At 46.7% G+C, this 19,568-nt stretch overlaps 1 protein-coding gene across 3 annotated transcripts in view; it reads right to left on the reverse strand.

Moving 5' to 3' along the window:
* The window catches only part of ZBTB16 (zinc finger and BTB domain containing 16), a 71,811-nt gene extending 55,867 nt beyond the window's left edge, over positions 1-15,944 (reverse strand). The window contains exons 1-2 of one of the 3 annotated variants that reach the window (XM_081960625.1): positions 15,812-15,944; positions 14,798-14,895 (exon numbers count right to left, since the gene is read on the reverse strand). In XM_081960625.1, coding sequence (XP_081816751.1) covers positions 14,798-14,879 — 82 coding nt within the window. In that variant the 5' untranslated portion in view covers positions 14,880-14,895; positions 15,812-15,944. Of the gene's footprint in view, positions 1-14,797; positions 14,896-15,179; positions 15,400-15,811 lie in introns of those variants that run through there. The other 2 variants (XM_081960624.1, XM_081960623.1) reach the window with 2 other exon arrangements.
* Between the last annotated feature and the right edge of the window lie 3,624 nt (positions 15,945-19,568).

Genomic DNA, 19,568 nt, shown 5'->3' on the forward strand with positions numbered 1-19,568 from the left:
CCAAGCTCCATCTGCCAAACCTTCCTAGGAAAAGCTTTGCACTTGAGACTCTCACAAAAACCTTCTCTGAGTTGTTTTGCATTTGTTTAAAGGGGGGAAATAGATTCCCTTCCATTCCCCCCTGGGATTTGAGGCTGAAAAATGGAGAGCCAATTGATCAGCTGCTGCCTGTCTGCATCAACTCCTCTGAATAAAAGGCAGCAAGTCTTCTTAACCCCGGTTTATATACCTTCTGCGAAACATTCAGCAGGCCCACAAAATACGGAGACCCAGCAGGGCCGCTTGTGCCTAGACCCCACCCACCCCCACCCCCTTCGCAACACTCTCCAAACCCCAATTTTACTGGCTTGATGGAGGAGGAGACGACTCTACGCTCCCCAGAAGGTTGTACTCTTCTGATGTTAGGAAGTAGTAAAAATGTTCTAACTGGTTAAAAAGTGACACCTACCCAATTGCCTTTGGTGTGTGTAAGCCTTAACTGTCACACAGATACACACACACACACACACACACACGGCTGGATGCAAAGATCCCTCTCGCTGATTTCCAACCCTTTGATTCCTCCTTCCCCTTCTCTCTCTAACTGAAGTGTGACATTGTACAGCGCTACGGCGGTTGTTTTGGAAGGGGGGATGCAAGGAGACGCATCCAAACACCAGCCTGTGTGCACACAAACGCCCCTCGCTGCCTCCTCGCTTGTCTCTTCCTCCTTTTAAGCCGCGTGAGAAATCTGTATGCGAAATCTGTTTCTTTTTTCTTCTCTTACTGCCTCCTTTCCTGAGCATTGTTAAACGGTACCTCCCAGGTTAAAAAATGAGATTCAAATTGCTGGCTGAGAAAGTGGAAAGATTTGGGCTGTTGGAGAGGAACTGAAAACACGGCTGAGGCTGAGCACGCAGGGCCAGCAATGGACTTTCTCGCGTGGCCATTTGCATGAGGAAGAGAGGGGCTCAACCTGCTGGGCAGAATTGCTACCTCGCCACCCTCAAATTTATTTATTTATTTGCAACGGAGGAGGAGTCGAGAGCATGACTAAAATATGTGGAAGAGGCTGCCAGGAGCAAGAGGCAGCCAAGTGCATCAAACGTTCTCTTTTCAGCAAAGACTAACTCGGTGACTTAAAAACAAAAAAATACTCCGTCTAACACCCCCCCCTTTTTAACCCAGTCAATTCACCGTTATCAAGAACATCAACCAGGAACATCTGTTTAAACACTACAGTGCCCTTGACGCTTTCCTTTGCTTTGCTTGGGTGTACAAATGTCACCAATAAACCTGTTGTCTCTTCCAAAGGGCCGGATAAATGATGGCCTATTAACTTTATAAACCTACTAATTCAATCATTTGCCCATCCCTAGCACTTTATGAGGTAGAAGAGAGAAGAAGGAGCGCATGCGAAGAAACAGAACAAACTGGAGGAAGAGCTCCCAATGTTGACATGACTGGCAGTTGAGAATTTCAATTCTTTCCAGTTTTGTAAACACAGAAGAATTGGAACCAAGGACCAAGGACTGTAATTTATCCATAATTCATGCTCTGGGATTGTTTCTCATGTATCACAAGGCCATTTCTCTTTAGCCCTAGTACAGTATCTCCATGAAGAAGGGACTTGGCTGGTCCTTTCTTCATGGATGGTGGCAAGCCAGATGTTCAATGTTTCCTGCTTGGCCTGAGATATGCTGACGTCCTTCGTAACTATTAACTTTACTCATCTCCAATCATTTGAGATCATAGTCTAGAACAGTGTTTCTCAAACTTGGCGACTTTAAGTCCTGTGGACTTCAACTCCCAGAATCCCCCAGCCAGCATAGCTGGCTGGGGAATTCTGGGAGTTGAAGTCCACAGGACTTAAAGTCGCCAAGTTTGAGAAACACTGGTCTAGAAGAAGGAGAAGCTTCAACTCTTAAGAGGGCTGAGATCAGGAATAGGCAACAGACAACACCTAAAGGGCATTTCTCATTCTTTAAGCAAATGCTCTCGCTCTCTCTCTCTCTCTCTTATTTTTTTTGCATGAAATAGATTGCCAAAGGCAGATGTGATCACATTTCCATGCCAATGATAACAGCAAAAATATGTTTTCTGAACCTTTTTTTAAAAAGGGGGTAACTTGGACCAGACGCCGGACAGTTTGTGAATACGGGCATCTCAATTTCAGCTCCAGTATCTTAGAGTTGAGCCATTGACGGGAATGACTGAAATTGTTTTGTGAATGTGTGTTCCTTGAAGATCTCCCCACATTCAATCGAGCAATCATCTGAAAAGATCCTCTCACATAAAACCAACCGATTCAGGCAGCATGAAAATGAGCAAAATTCTGTTGTATACTGCTTTGGGGGAAGCGTTTAGGATAAAGCTGGTTAGATGGCAGGTAAGAAACAGACAGCAAATGCTCCTGGGGTCAGGCCCCCTGGATGTTATTGTACCCCTTCCCTTCTCTTTGGGTGGGACGGATGGTTCTCTTTGTTCAGCAGGCAGCGGTGCAGAACTGAGATCCTCATGCTCTGACTTTGGAGTCCTGGAGTGATTCGCTACAAGTGGTTGGAAGTTATGAGGTCACATAGTTCCTGAGTGCAACTGGGATACTCTTACATGAACCTGACGTGTGATATCTCACTTTTTAAGACACAACTGGGCTCTCAACCAAGAAGGGGGATCAAGCCAGGACTCAGCAGATTTGGGGAGGGGGCAGGTGGTAAGACGTGTGCAACTGGCATCCTGCCCTCACCTCAAATGAAATCTGACTGGACCCTGGAAGATACACCATGAATGTTCCAACTCTCTTTTCTCTGAAGGCCACTCAACTTTCCTTGTTTGGGGTCCCTCTTTGAGGAACTGAGTTGATATCTCCTTGGGCCTGATCCGTGAAGAAGTTGGTATCAAACTCCAACAGTTAAGATGCCCCAAATCATTATTAATGCATCGGAAGGTTAATTTTGAAGGACAAATTTTAAAAGATGATATGAAGTCAACAAATTGACTTCCAACTGATAGAAGAGATTTGTAGCTCAGGCGTGAACTGTGGGGTCCTAAGTGTCTTCTCATTTTCAGTTCATTTTTCAGTCTTCACTTCTCTCTCTTACCTTTGGCCTATCGGGGAGGGAGAAGCCACTCAAACGAAACTGTTGGTTCGAGAAAGTTGGCCAAGCTTTGGGCTCAAGGGCAAGCTGTAGGAATCAACCAAGAGATGGAGAGAAAGAGGGGGGGGAGTGTCAACCCACCTCTCCTCTGGACCAGATAATGCCCAGTGCAGGCCTGGCACCCTGAACTTTTCCATAGTCTCCTCTACTGGTGAAACCCAGAGGAACCAAAGCTGGAGAAGGGAAGGAAGAGATTTTCTGTCCTGTCAAAATAGCCTGTAAGGAATAAATGACAGGGGCTTCCTCCATAGATAGGCCAGGTGTGCTGTCTGGCCCTCTTTCTAGTTGAGACTGGCACACCAGCTGCCCACCACAACCTCCCACACTGGGCCAGGAGGCCAAATCCTGTTGGAGAGAGACCCATCTGGACACAAGCTCTGGTCCCCGAATGCGCTTTGCTGGACCCCTTTCGGGGGGGGGGAAATCAAAGGCACGACTTGTGTGTGCAGAGATGCATTGCACCCCCTTCTCCTCTTCATCCCTCCTTTCCTGCCCCTTAACCGAGGACAGCTGTTTTGTTCCCAGGGCCACATAAGAGCCGCCTCCATCCTTCCCGGCTTACAAATGTATTTCGCCTGTTTACATCCAGAGAGACATGAAAGAGAGCAGTCACGTTTTTTGGCAGCCGCTGCCCATTCCTGAGTTATGGCCAGCCATGACTCCGAGCTGCCTTCCCTTCCCAACCACAATTTCATAACTCACATATTTTCTGACGTTGCAATCCTCCAAAATTTCACAAAATCTCTCTCTCTCTCTCTCTCTCCGCTCGCCAGGGGACACCGTGTGCCATAAGTGACCCTAAAATGCGCCCCAGAACATGATTCAGCCAGTGTCCAAAAACGGGGAGAGCGGAGAAGGCGGATGGAGAAGGGGAGAAAAGGTGGAGGTAAGGAGACATTTGCAAAAGAAGAGGAAAATAAAAATAAAAAGTTGGCAAAAGCAAATTTATGCATTGCCGTCACTTTACTATCTAATTAATTCAGTCATTTCAAAAACAATTTTATTTATGTCCCATTTACCACATCAAAAGTGCAAAAAAAGGGGGGAAAGAAACATTCTCCACACACTGATGCTAAAATAATACCTCAAGGCATCTATTTTTAATCAGTCTACACACACAAACATACACATACTCAAAAAATATCACACAAAGACCGGGCTCTATAGAATCTCTCTCTTGGGCAGACCACCAAACTCTAAAAGAGAGAGAAAGAGAGAGAGAAAGTCAGCCAAGTCTTCAATGCACCCTCGCTGGCTGCCGAAAATGGCTTGTCAAAAAAAGAGGGGGGGGGGGAGAAAGTGGGGGAAGGAAGCAAGAGAGAGAGAGAGAAAAAAATTTAAAAAAACCCAAACCCAGAGAAATCCATAATGGCTCGAGGCTCTTCTCCAATCTATTTTCTGCTCAGCTGGTTTTAAATGAAGTTATTATGAGTCATTAAAACACCCGCAAGCTTGTGGAAGTCAGCCAATTACAATTTTAAATTTAGCCTGTTCTCTACCCCATTCCCTGGTTTTCTTCTTTTGCCCAGGAAAAAAAAAGAAAGAAAGAGGAAAAAAAGAAAGCCACTGAGTTTACTCTAGTTTTCTCCCTCCGTTCCCCCTGAAAAAGTCTCCCCCCCTCATCGAATCTGGTCCAAGACCCATTTCCTTTGCAGTTGAACCTACAGAAGAGAATAATTCAGCTTCCAAAGCCACAGACAGAAGCATATTAAGGGCAGGGGGCGGGGGGGGGGGCGGGGGGGGGGGAGGTTTGCTTTCTTTCTTTCTTCTTTTTTTTTAAACCGATCACAAGGCAGATTTCTAAATTGAACATCCATGTCAATGTCTTATTTCCTTTTTTAAAACCACAAGGCAATGCTCTCCACAGGATTATTTCAGCTACCCCGGCCTCCCACGCTTCGCTTTCTGCGTTACGGCCCCCACCCCATCCCCAACTCTGCCATTATCGCTTTTACGGACACGGGCGATGTAGGTTGGGCCACAGGTATTTTCATGCCTGTGATGATTTTTTTTTCTTATTTTTATCATGGCTCTGACCAGTCACATCTTCGTGCAACATTTGAATAAATAGAGAAATAAATAACATTACCGAAACTAATTCATGAAGGGGAAAACAAGGACAATTTGGGTGGGTTGTGCTTCTCTGGATTCTGCACCGGGGGTCTCACCACCAAGTCATGTAGAACCCCCCCCCATGCTCCTTATTTTCCCTGTTTCAAAGGGAAGGGACTGAGAGAGAGGGGTGGGGAGAGAGAGAGCTTTGGGGAAGGCTGAAGAGCAGTCAATCCATAAAGCATTCTAGACTGTCTCCCCACTGAGCAGGCCTTACCCAGAGCATCCTTTTTGCGAAGTCTCCCCAAAACAAACTGGGAGTCACTCATTTTCCAAAGAATTCAGTACCAAGAAGGCAACACTTGACGTCTCCGTGGAAGGACCAAAGGCCACAGCAGAACATCTGCATGGCCTACTGAAGCTTTGGCTCAACCTTCAGCATCTCCAGGCTAAATCAGCCTTTCTCAAACTTGGCAACTGGGAAGATATGCGGACTTCAACTTCCAGAATCCTCCAAGCTGCCCAGTGTCTTCAAGCTGCCAAGGCTGAGATTCCTGGTCTAAGGGATCAGACAGCCAAAAATTCCAGGTGTGATCTCACCAGAGGACCACTAGGTACATCCAGATGGTACATTTGTGCACATCTGTTCATGTGGCAAGATTATATGGTGACCTAGAACAAGAGCCATAAAGGATGCCTCAGGTTCCAATGTTTGACCCAGCCTGTGGTTCCCGTAGAAGACCACGGAGGTGAGGAAGGGAACTGCAAACCATGTTGGATTCCTGGTTTTTTGTTCCTTGCGCTGCAGATGAAAAGAAGCAGAGCACCTTTACTCCTGGACCACGGAGGGTGGAAACTTCTGCTCCACACCAGGCCTTGCTTGCCATGCTCAAGGGTCATCTGGCCAGACTCCTAGGTGGACCTAAGCTTCCTCCCCAGGGAGAAAGCCGTGTTCCTGTGTGCGTGCTTGTGTGTAGAAGGACTTGCACCATACACCATCAAGGTATTACTCCAACCTCTTGCTAACTTCCAGACAAACAAGAGTGGGACGGAAAAATGCCTTTCTCCATCCTGCACACCAGCCCTCCCTAAAGGAGACTTTTAAATCCAAAAATCCAGACAGCCTCCCCCGCCCCAAAGTGCCACACTGCACTGGAAGGGACATCAGAGGGTCTCAGAGACCTCCCCAAAAAGGGATGGAGAAGAAACACGGAAAGAACAAAATCTTGAACTCTCCCTCTCTGACGCCCCCCCCATCATTTGAGACCCCAAACCCCACCTCTGCCCCCCAAAAGTGCAAGAGGGAAGCCAAGTGATTGCACCACGTCCACTTTTCCTGCTCCTGCCCCGGAAAACCCATGTTCTCTCCGAGGGTGCGAGCTGGGAGGGAGAGCATGACACCCCTTATCCAAAATTCAAGAGCCCGTGTTCCGTTTGAGCAGGCACGCAGTGTACTGTACGGCCTATAAAACTCCCCAACAGCCTCCAGACACTCTGCAATCGTCCTCCATCAAAACACTTTGCCTTGCATACAAAAATAAAATACAGTGCTGAACGGAATACACAATCAGCCCATTACAGTACCAAGAGCGGCTCCTTAGCAACGCAGAGGCTTTACAGCGGAGACGCTCGACAGGAAGCAGAAATCTGTCGAGCCTGTTGGCAAATGATAAACATTACAAGGGGTTGTGTGTTTTTTTGTGGGCTTGGGTTTTTTTTGGGGGGGGGGGAGGCACAAGAACCGAAGCCACTTAAAAGGAGCAAATGTAGATGGACACCCAAATGTTTCTGGGTGGCGTCCATCAAAACAGCATCCAGGCGGGATGGAGAGTGGGGATAAATCAACTCCCCATCACCGACGGCTCCAGTTTCTGATCCTGAGACCATGTTTTCTATTATCCTGGTGTTTGCTCAACTCTTAGAAGTTCTTGTTCCCCTGCAGAGGACTAGTATCTTGAAAAACAAGAGCTCGCCCTGGACATGGCAGAGCAGCAAACAACCTCAAACGAGAAGCACCCAGGGGGACTGGGGGGCTTTTCAGAGGTCGTGCAGAAAGGAGCTCTTGGAGAGGAGACAAAAGGAGGGGGGTGAGAGGTCTCTAAGAAGAGGAGAGGGGAGATGCAAAGCCTAGATCCTCAGGTAAAGGCTGGGGTGGGGTGGGGGTGGGGGCAGAAGAGGGTGGTCCCGGCACGCCAGCGGCGGCAGCTCGAGACCCCTGCCAGAAGAGGAGCTAAAAGCAAATAAGCCCCAAATTATTAATCAGCTTAAACTCTCGAGGCTGAAAATAAATAAATGAAAGCAGAGATAAAAAGAGGTGTGCGCGGGAGAAGGAAGAGAAAGAAATGTATTTTTCATCAGCAAGTGTATAATTTATAAACAGCATTAAACAGTTTGTGTTTTCTCTCTCTCTCTCTCTCTCCCCCTCCCGCCTTCCTCTCTCGTGGATCAGGCTTGGACTCAACTCAAGCCTGCATTAATTTCTGCTGCGGGTACAGTGTGTTCTTGGCTGCGCATCTGCCAACGATCATAAACTCTCTGGAATGTTGGCAGAACATCCAGCCCTGCCGGCAAAGCCCATGACGTCACCTGGGGAATAAAGTCGGGAGCCCGGCCAAAACCCGAGGAGGCAGCAGCAGAGAGCCCCCCTGGGCAGCTGCGGGAAGAGGGGATGAAGCAGGTGGATGGCCAGGAGGGGAAAGGAGGGCCAGGGGTGCCAGCCAGAGAATTTCTCCCTGCGAGGAAGGCTAGCTGCGCGTCCCAAGCATGGACCCCGGAGGTTTCTCAGAAGAGATTGGCTAACCACTGGTGTGAAATGGGATAGGGTTCCAGCTTGAGTAGGGGGTGGACTAGAAGACCTCCAAGGTCCCTCCCGATTCTGTTATTCTGTTGCAGGCAGTCCTCGACTTACAATGGTTCACTTAGTGACCGTTCAAAGTTGCAACGGCACTGAAGAAAGTGACTTATCATCATTTGCAGCAGTGATCAAAATTCAGATGCTTGGCCACTGACTCGTATTTATGATGGTTTCAGTGTCCTGGGGTCACGGGATCCACTTTTGCGACCCAGGTCAATGGGGAAACCTGATTCACTTAACAACCATGTGACTGACTTAACAACTGCGGTGATTCACTCAACAACTGCGGCGACAAAAGTCGTGAAATGGGACAAAACTCACTTAAAACATGTCTCACATAGCAGAAATTCTGGGCTCCATTACAGTCATAAGTTGAGGACAACCTGTATTTACCTGCCCCTCCCTCCCCCCCAGCCATGGATTTTGCATTCCAGGGGGAAGGGAGGAAGGGGAAGCAGCCCCTGTCTCCAGAAGAATGGGCACAGAGGGAGCCACCAGGGTGTGGGCAGGCACACCTCTCACCGAGAAAAAATGTCAATTGAGGCAGGAATAAGGACCCTCTGAATCTGAAGGGGGTACATCAGTAAATAAACAATCAAAGGTTTGATATCCCTAATATATCCCCCTAGAAAAGGGGTCCCCAAACTTGCCAACTTGAAGACTAGTGGACTTCAACTCCCAGAATTCTCCAGCCAGGTGGCTGGGGAATTCTGGGAGTTGAAGTCCACCAGTCATAAAGTTGCCAAGTTTGAAGGCCTCTGCCCTAGAAAGAGTGGGTTACTTTATGAACATGGAGTTGGGTAGGTCCTTAAGGTCCTATCCCACTTGTCCCTTGTCTTTCACACAACCCATTGTCTCCTCAACTACAACTCCAGAGGTGGCTACCTCTGAGCTCCATCCAAGCCTGGTGGCCACCTTGGTGCACAAGGTCAGAAGCTGACCTTTCCTGAGGCTGGTGGGGCCCAACGGACCTTCTGAAAAAAGACCCAGTGAGTGATGGACCCCAAAGGATGGTCAGATCTCAGCCGGGGCCCTTGGGGGGGGGCTTTTGTGATTCGGAGGAACAAGCAGAGATAGGAGGAGGTTGTGGTTTTGCAACATCTTAATTTTTTTTTCATGGGTGAGTTGGTTTTGCCTCATTCCTGTCCTAGTTTGGGGGGAAGGAACTGAAAAAAAAGAAAGAAAGTTTGCACTAAAATCTGTGCTGTGCACGTCACTCCAAAGTTTCTATTTACAAGTTCTTCCAAACAATATTCTCCAAGTTGTGTTTTGGTGCCTTAGTTTCATGCATTTTTGAGGAGACGTTTCCCTGACACCCTCTGTTTGAAACACAATTGACAAATTGCGTTGCAGTCTGAAATTCAGAAAAGTCAGAGGCTCAAAATTTTTATTTGGAGCCTTGGCTTGAAAACATGGAATTAAAGAAGGCCATGCTGATCATACAGACTAAACACATTCTTCTATCTTCCTTCTTCCCAAGCCATGCGTTTTTTTGTTGTTGTCACACACCCAGGTTACCACAGAGGTGTGTTTGCATGTGCATGTGCTCTGCACAGCTATAATTATTCCGCATGTACACGGAACAGTTGCTATAAACACTGCCATGAGAAAACATGCCTACGCAATCTTTCAACGTAAACACAACCAGAGAGCAATTTTAATGAAAGGTGGCATTCTTCCAAGATTTCTCTACTTTCCAGTTGCTTTAGGGGCAGATTTGAGACAGTGGGAAATAATGGGGAACAATCCCCCCCTTAATCCTTCTGTCCCAGGGCTCCATACCAAACTGAAAGGAGTATCTAGAGGAGGCATGTGCCCATGGGCACCTGTTCACCAAGACCAGTTCTTCTCCTCCACTTCTCACCATCATATCTTCTCAAAGATTTGAGAGACCCTTGCTATTGAGATCAACTTTAGATGGGGTGAAGTCCTCCTGACATCAAGCACCGATTTTAAGATCAGGAGCAACAAATATCAGTTGCAGCAACCAACTGAGCAGAGAAAGTGAAGAACCTGCTGGAGATGTTCCCATGACCTCTTCTTTGCATGGAGGAATGGAGGAACTTCTGCCCACTGTTGCTCTTTGCCAATGAGGGACCTATGGAGGCCTTCTGCTTCACCACTCATTCCTAAGAGGAATCGGGTAAGGGTTGTAATATATAGGAAGAAACTAAAGGGATCCATCAGGTGGTCCAGAGAAGATCCACATGGTTTGTTCTTGCTGGTCATTGCTGAGTGGGATGCTCCCTCATGGCCTTCAGAAGACCAGCTGTGAGAATGCTTGCAGAAGGAAGGGGATTTAGGGAGTTGAGCACTGAACACCTGACCGCGGAAGTGTGCTCACTTGACTTGCTCTTAGGCACAAGGACCTGGCACACTCACCTGGTTTCATTCTAGCAAACTTACAAGTACAGTAGCCATGGGACAATCAGGATTACACCCCTCTGCCTTGTTATTGGAGGGCTGGGGCTTTATGTGTCAAAAATTAATCTTCACGTATACCTCGCACCTGAAGATTAGCTCTCTTAAATGCCCGATTAGCTGATGTGCATCCAAAATTGATTGGAATTCCATTCTTTAACCTCGGGATTTTGCAAACACCGTACACGCATTACACCCCCAACAGACCAGAGGCTCCTCCACGCGGGGAGCCCACTTCTAATTAAACAAGTCATGAATTTCTCTGCGTGGACCCCCCTCCCACCCCCCAAAAAAGCCCTCCCAAAAAATAACAACCCCATTGTGGAAGCATTAAGAGGCGGCCCTCCTCCAGCCCATTCTGCCTCGGCTTATCTGGCGGGGAGGAGGAAGGGGGGACGCACAGCTTGGGAGGAGAAGAGAGTCCAAGGTGTAGCTGCTGCTTTTGTCAACAACGTGGCTGGAATTTAACGTGGCTGTTTTCGAGCATCAGAGCGTCTCCTCCCCCTCCCACCCGGAGAGGAAGGGGAAAAAACATAATCATCTTTCATGATGACAAACTTGGCTCAGCGCTGGCTTTACATACTGTACCCTCAAAGCGGGCCGGCAGCCAGCCAGCGCTTGGCATGAGGCCACGGCCACAGCAACAAACAGAAGCCGCGTGCGCCAGGAGAGCAGGCGGGGGGGAGGGGCAAGAAGGGAAAGGCAGCCGAGAGGCAAACACGCTTTACACCCCCCCGTGTCCTGGGCTGCCCTCCGACAAGGGAAAGGGTGGTGGGGAAGTTGCCAGCCCTCCTCAACCCCCTATTTCCTCCCCACACTTCCAGTGGGCCCAAGGAAGAGACACCTGCTGATAAAAACACAAAGCCTATATGTCAGGGTAGTCCACAAGTCTTAAAGTTCCCAAGTTTGGACACCCCTGCTGTACATGCACAATTTCCCAGAACCTGCAAGGACCCCAAAGGGAGGTTTCTGGGGGACCCGGCTGAAGTTGGGATAGCTCCCCCAGGGGCGAAAGGAAACACAGGGGGCTTTTGAGGGATTTGGAAGGTCCGTGAAGTTTCCTGAAATTAGATCCCCAAACAGATCTCCCCAATTTTTCTGCCACAGCTGATTCTCCAAGACCAGCCCCAAATGTAACAGTGCACAAACCGATGGTCGTTCCATGCCCTGGCAAAACTTACTCTCCCAACAACGGAAGAAATGGAGGAAGAGGGTGGGGGTGGGGGGCTGTCTGCTCACTCTATATCTGACCCTCCTCCAAATTCAAATCAAAACCTCTCTTGGGTAAAATGTGAGCTCTTCCCTAATGATTGCTAAACTTTATGGCAACGTTTCCTCCAGAGCCACCTTCTCTCTACTTACAGAATTCTTAAACCGTCCCAGAATTCCGCTGGGAACAGCATGTCGCAATTTCCATCCTTCTCTCCTCCTGCCGGGATTTTTGCACATTTTAGGAACGAGGAGGGGGCTTTCCTTGGGAGGGACAACTACAGTAAATGTCGCAGCATAGCAACCCTGTTGAGGACTCTCAATTCCACGATCGTCTTGATGCTCCCACCACCCCGCCTCACCCCAGGGGTGCCTGTCCTCCCAGGAATTAATTTGCATGCCAATTTTGATTGAGTAGCACCAAAATAAGTTTCCAGGTTCCACCAATGATGAAGGTGGCAGCGATGATGTTGGTGATTAATAAACCTGGAGATTGTTGGGCATCCTTCCAGGAAATTTTGACAAGGGTAACACATATTTGGTTTTACACATCCTGACAGCAGCTAGGATCGCATATGCACAATGTTGGAAAAACCCAGAAACTCCCGATGATGATATTATGATCACAAAAATTCTGGAATGTGCAAAGATGGATAGGTTAACCCTAAAAATTAAAGGGAAAGAAGATTGGGACTATTTCATAACATGGGAACTATTCTATAAATGGTTAAATGACAAATATTGAGGTTGGAGCAGTGACATTAAGTGAAATATGGTTTATAGGAGAAAGAAAAACGGAATAGTAAATATTTTTGATGGTTCTATAATTGATACTATAATGGAAGATAATATATGTTATAATATGATATATGTTATTGCATATTACTCCCCCTTTCTGTCCTTCGGCTCATTACAGAAGACCATCCAGGCAGAAAACCATATTTTTATTTTTAATGTTGCCTTTGCCATGTTTGTGTTGTATTTGTGCTGATAAATAAACAAAGGGAGACTAGTTTAGATCTATTTCAAGCTATTTAGCTCTCATCAGCTAGCCATACCCTTACTGGGATTTGTGGCTTAGTGGCTAATAAATCTGCCTAATATGTAATACAGCCCAGGTTCAAATCCCAGTAAGGGTATGGCTAGCTGATGAGAGATAAATAGCTTGAAATAAATCTATACTAGTCTCCCTTTATTACACACACACACACACACACACACACACACACACACACACATGATCATAATGAGAATGGTGATGTTTGTATGCTTGTAAGTTAACACCTTGGACACCTAGAGAACCCAATGCTCAACATCGAAAGGATATAAAACAATAAAACGTATTTCAAAAAAAAAATAAGCCTGGAGATTTTATCTAGGTTTTGGGGCATTAAGAACACAATTGTGGCAGCCCAAGAACCGAGTTTTCTGTTGGTGTGGGTGCCCCCAGACGCTCAGTTCAGAGATACGAGAGAGTGGGGAACTAAATTAGCTTCCAGAGAGGCAAGTATCGTCCCCAGCTTAGCATTCTAGTTCCTCCATGTACATTTAATTAAAGGGCCTGCATCATTTCAACCTAATAGGGAAATTCATTAAACAAGTGCCCAGTTCTGCCACTTTTGCTAATGAAACTTTGGGGGATGCTTCAATTCGGAGAAGATGAGATTCACAAGGTACGTCTGAAAATGGGAAATGCATCGGTATCAAAGGAAGACGGTGGGCGGAGTGGAAGAAGAAAGATCTGTCGAGGTCAGTGGTGAAATTAATTTTTTTACTACCGTTTCTCTGGGCGTGGCTTGGTGGGCATGGTGTGGCTTGGTGGGTGTGGCTTGGTGGGTGTGGCAGAGGAAGGATACTGCAAAATCTCCATTCTCACCCCACTCTGGGGCCAGACAGAGGTGCCATTTGCCGGTTCTCTGAACTAATCAAAATTTCCGCTACTGGTTCTCCGAACCACTCAAAATATCCGCTATCAGTTCTCCAGAACCTGCTGGATTTCACCCCTGGTCCAGGTTGGAAGCGGATGGACGAGCCCCCAAACTCACCAAACAAGAGGGCTCCATGGTTGCCATTCAGAACTATCCTTGTGCAGCTGGGGAGCCCAGAACAACCTTTACGAAGGAGAAGGTCTCACTCTGGGCCTCTCTAAACATCTCAAACAGGAAGGACACCTGCTCTACCAACTCAGAAAGAGCCCAGTTTTTGTTCCTCTGCAAGAGCTCCTGATTTGAATGCCTCAGCGTCTACATGAACAGAATCCCCAGCCTGCAACTGTAGCTCCATTTCTTGAGAAAAACGCTGAACCACCAATGGTCTCAAATCACATCTTCTTCCCCAAATCAAGAAACGCAGCAGCTGAGCCCCGTCGCTAAATCCCCCCCTCAACATGGCCAGGGATGGTCTTGAAGACCTCAATCCATTTCATGGTTGGTTTTACTCCTTCAAAGAGAGCAACAAGAGTTCCTTGCCTAGATGGGCTTCTCCCACCCACCCCCAGGAAGACCCATGGCAGCCACTCCCAGGTGGTCTTCAGTCCCGGGGAGGATCTTTTAAGTGGAGGCAAAATATCCAGGACAAACAAGAGCTCTGGGAAGAGGGGAAAAGGAGAAGGCCAGGGACAGAAGTAACTTCCTTCTTGTACACTATTATCCAAACAAGGCATCCAACCAGGGGTGAAATCCAGCTGGTTCTGATAGGTTCTGGAGAACTGGTAGTGGAAATTTTGAGTAGTTCAGAGAACCAGCAAATGCCACCTCTGGCTGATGGAGATTTTGCAGTATCCTTCCCCTGCCACGCCCACCAAGCCACGCCCATAGAACCAGTAGTAAAAATATTTGAATTTCACCACTGCATCCAACCATTGAACACCACACCTCCTGGGGTCCTAAGCACCTGTGGGGAACATACCTGTCCTTCTGATGGACATGGTTGAATGGCTTTACAACCAAGGATTTTGGCAAATTTTAAGTCCAGGACAAGACCAACCTTCCCATGAACTTTGGGTAAAGATGGGAGCACACACACACACACAGAGAGAGAGAGAGAGAGAGAGAGAGAGAGAGAGAGAGAGAGAGAGAGAGAGAGAGAGAGAGAGAGAGAGAGAGAGAGAGACATCTACACTTACCTGAATGAGCCAGTAAGTGCATCCGAAGGCGGAGACTGTCAAGGAATCTTTTTCCACACAATTCACACCCATATGTCTTCATTGCACTGTGCAGTTTCCTGGGGGGAAGGGAAATGAAAAGAGGAGATGAAGTCTAGGCCCACAGCTTATGGGGCCTAAATGGGGAGAGGGCACAGACCTTCTTGAAAACGTCAATCTGCATTAGGGAACTTCCCCCAAATTCTATCAATCCAGAGATTCTCACCGGCTCAGAAACACCCACCCCCAACGATTGCCTGTTGTGCTGCAAGAGCCATCATTAAACAAGGGGCACAATCCTTACACAGGAGAGTAAACTCTTGCACAGAAGACGGAACTCTTACACGGGAGAGTACATTCTTACATGGAATTCTCACACGGAAGGAGAAGCAAGGGCATTAACTTTACAAGAGTGGTTTATATTTTTCTTTAATTGATTTGACATCTTGGTGAAGACCCTGAATACGGAAGCCAGGACCTACACACACCTGATTTGTGATGGGTGTGTATTAAAGGGGTGGAGTTAAATTCTATTCCCTGCTTGTATCTCCACACTGCACTTCTGATTGCCTGGCTCCATCTGGGAACTTTTTTTCACATTTTCAAAACAGGCTGGAAATGACTGGTGAAAAGAAACCACCATGCCCGTACACACGAAATGCAAACAGTGTGGCTGGAAGAGCAGTACTGAAACGAGTGTGGGAGAGGTTGACTTTCCTACTTCCCACGTGGCCTGTGATCTTTCCAAGGCAGGAGCAGAAGCTTTCCTGATGGAGGGCTGTCTGATGAAGACCCCTCAACCTCTTCTATAAGGAGGCAACCTGCTTTTGGGGAGTTCCAATCCCACTGCTAGGGCCCCCAAATATTGAGTACGCCCAACTCTTCACCAAGGGTAGCACAGTCAGCCACCAAGAGCAGTCAAGCCCAATCATCCCCATCCCCCTAAAGGTGGAGGGTTTATGGCACAAGGAGGAGGAGCCACACACAAACACACACTTTTGGTAGAATATACGGAGGAGGGTCTCCAGCCTTCTGAGGTCAGGCCTCTTCAACTGTGGTCTGTGCACTAGCCACGCCTTTATCTCAGACAGGATTCAGGCAATGAATGAAAGGGCAAGCAAGAGTTTTCAGCCATTTTAAGGAAACTATCAATGTTCCCACTTCTTAAAGCCACCTGGCTACATTCTCTTTCTAAGGAAGGGTTTTTTTGCCCCTTATATAGCTAAATTTCTAATCTGGCAGCACAATCAGATATGTGGCACTTCTGAATTTTGTCAAAAGCAAACATTTCAAGAGCAGTTTCGAGGCTCTTCTTCTAGTGGAACATTTGAGAAGCAAACATAATTTATAAAAAAAAGGGAACAATTTTACTCACGACAAGTACCTACTTTCACAGACTCTTCGACTGGCTGTAAATAAGGGGCTACTTTCGGCATATTTTAGAACTATTCTGAAATACACAATTCAGCTAGAAGCAGGGAGAGAGGTTGGTGCCAAGAGGGAAGAGAACAAATTTCTATATCTGTTTTATTTACTTCTTGCTTCGGTTTTCCAGCCTCGTTCACAGTCCAGTTGTGGGCAAAGCAACGGTGGGTATTAGAGGGGTCTCTATGTGCAGAAAGACTCAGCAGCTTCTTGTGGCATTTGCTGAAAAAAACAATTCTTGAAATGCACAGTTTCAAGAAAGTGGGGGGGGACTAATTATAACCTTAGAAATTACACAGGGACAGTCACTGCTATTTGCCATCTAAATGGCCATTCAATTCATTTCTAGCTGAAAAGAAAAGAAGAAGCAAAACTTGGCAATATATTTTGTCTAGGACAAAAAAGGAAAAACGCAAAACCTTTCAAAACTTCATTTAATAAAAGGAAGATGACGTGCAATGCACCAAAGTCAACTTCAGGGGATTTAAATGCCAGCAACACCCCCCCCCTTCAAAAAAACCCACAAAAAGAACAATTCTCTATACCCCCATGCCCTGGATGAACAGTAGAACAAGAGTACAATAAAGTGGTTTTATTTTTTGTACTATGTAAGCAGGTACAAAATCGTTCATTCGGCTAACTGGAATAGTGAAGCACATCCAACCGACGTAAAAACAAGCGTCTTTCCTTGGACTGTTTCATAACATTTCAGATGATGACATTTTTATCAGGCTTCCAATCCGGCACAAATATTTATGAAGACCATGTGAGAAGAGCTCAAGATGACCCAAGCCTGGGCCAGCTACAGTGGGAGAAGAAGCTTCTCTCAAACAAACAACACATCGAGCAGGGAGTCTGCCAAAAGCCACCACAAATCCAGATTTTCTGAAGAAGCTGGGAGGGCTCACTTGTTAGGCAAAATGCTTCTGAATCCAGAAGCATTTCCTCATCAGCTTTACATCCTGCCAAGACACCCTCGGAGCAACCTAGAAGCCCCATGGCATTAAGGTCAAAAAAAGATGGTGCTTTTCCAATGAACCGGCGTGGTTTCTCCCCGTGTCATTATCCTGAAGATGCTCCTGGCAAAAGTTGCATCAGAGTCGGGTGTAATTCTAAAGCTAGCTGGACCATTGGCAAAACTTTGCAAAGCTAAACGTGAAGGAGACAAGGAGAAAATGGCAGTGGGGGTGGGGGGAACATCTGTTGAGATCAGGCAGTTGAAATGGACTGGAGGCTGAAACCTATGAAGAACGGTTGCAGGAACTGGGTATGTCTAGTCTGATGAAAAGAAGGTCTAGGGGTGACATGATAGCAGTCTTCCAATATCTCAGTTTCTGCCCCAAAGAAGAGGGAGTCAAGCTATTCTCCAAGGCACCTGAGGGTCAGGCAAGAAGCAATGGATGGAAACTCATCAAGGAGAGAAGCAACTGAGGAGAAATTTCCTGACAGTGAGAACAATTAATCAGTGGAACAGAAGTTGCCTCCAGAAGTTGTGAATGCTCCAACACTGGAAGTCTTTAAGAAGATGTTGGATGGCCATCTATCTGAAGCGGTATAAGGTTTCCTGCCTAGGCAGGGGGTTGGACTAGAGGACCTCCAAGGTCCTTTCCAACTCTGTTATTCTATTCTATTCTTTAAAAAAACAGTAACAGAGTTTAACTTTGGCAACTTTAAGACTTGTAAACTTCAACTCCTAGAATTCCCCAGCCAGCCAAGCTGCTTCTTCTTCCACAGGTTTAATGCAAGGAAACCTTAAAATGGCTTACTAGCTGGAAGAAGGGTGGGGGAGGGGGGAAATGAAACACTATAGTGAGAGAAACACGAAACGCTGAAGAATGTCACACCCTGGTTCATAGAAGACAGGAGGCTCTGGTGTGGTTTTTATGATCTTGGCTTAGCACAACCGAGCCATTGGGGCATATAACCTATGATTCAGGGCTTAGAATGCCCTGTGGGCTTATGGCTAAAATGTGGAGAAACACATTTGAGGACAATGGGAGAGCCCATGAAATACATTTCATGAATCAATCGGTCTACCTTGATTGCAGAGAACCAAATCCCATTGTTTTTGCAAAGAGCCTCCTGTGCCTCTAAGCGAGGAATACAGAAAGTACTGCAAAATGCAATGGGATATCATATATTGTACATAATGTCTTCTATGACAGTATTTTAAGACGAGTGGAGTTCAACCTACAGACTCTGGGGAATTTTGGGAATTGAAGTCCACACATCTTAAAGGGACCAAGGTTGAGAAACCCTATACCATTGTTTCTCAACCTTGGTGAATTCTGGGAGTTGAAATCCACAGGCCTTAAAGTCATCAAGGTTGAGAAACACTGCCCTATACTATGAGATAGATTTAGGGATGTTGCATTAATTTAATAGATGGGTGGTGTCACAGAAAAAATTAGATCGATCAGGTGGATTTGTAATTGGCTTCCAATTCAAGCAATTGAGGTCAGACACAGCCGTCTTCACGTGTCTACCCATCCTTTCCCATCCTTTTCCAGTCCACTTCGCCTATGCGGGACGATCTTCAACCACCCCTATTAATTCAATGTAGGTTTCTCTAAACTGGTGTCTTCAAGGCCAAGGGGGAAACTGAGGCACAGAAACCCAACCCTTCCAATGGGGGACTGCTTGGAGGAAGGAGCCTAGATCATAACTTACAAAAACACAGATCCATGTGTAGGAATGTCAAGACGCTTGTGTCACAGTTTCCAATAAAGGTCTGATGGAGAATTTCAAAGATAGCCCAAAGTCTGCAGACTTTCTAAGGGTCGCCTTGCCATTTCAGAGCCAAGCATTCTCTTCCAGGAGCTTGACTTTCTAATTTTGCAAAGATGCACAAGAGCATCAGAGCCTATTACTACAATACAATACAATAGCAGAGTTGGAAGGGACCTTGGAGGTCTTCTAGTCCAACCCCCTGCCTAGGCAGGAAACCCTGCACCACCTCAGAGAAATGGCTATCCAACATCTTCTTAAAGACTTCCAGTGTTGGAGCATTCACAACTTCTGGAGGCAAGCTGCTCCACTGATTAATTGTTCTAACTGTCAGAAAATTTCTCCTTAGTTCTAGGTTGCTTCTCTACCTTGATTACTTTCCATAGATTGCTTCTTGTCCTACCTTCAGGTACTTTGGAGAATTAACTTGACTCCCTCTTCTTTGTGGCAACCCCTGAGATATTGGAACGCTGATATCATGTCTCCCCTAGTCCTTCTTTCTCTTAAGCTAAACATCCCCAGTTCCTGCAACCGTTCTTCATCTGTTTTAGCCTCCAGTCCCCTAATCATCTTTGTTGTTCTTCTCTGCTCTCCTCTTTCT

This window comes from Natrix helvetica (assembly GCF_964273705.1).
Source record: "Natrix helvetica genome assembly, chromosome: 8".
Classification (NCBI taxonomy): domain Eukaryota; kingdom Metazoa; phylum Chordata; class Lepidosauria; order Squamata; family Natricidae; genus Natrix; species Natrix helvetica.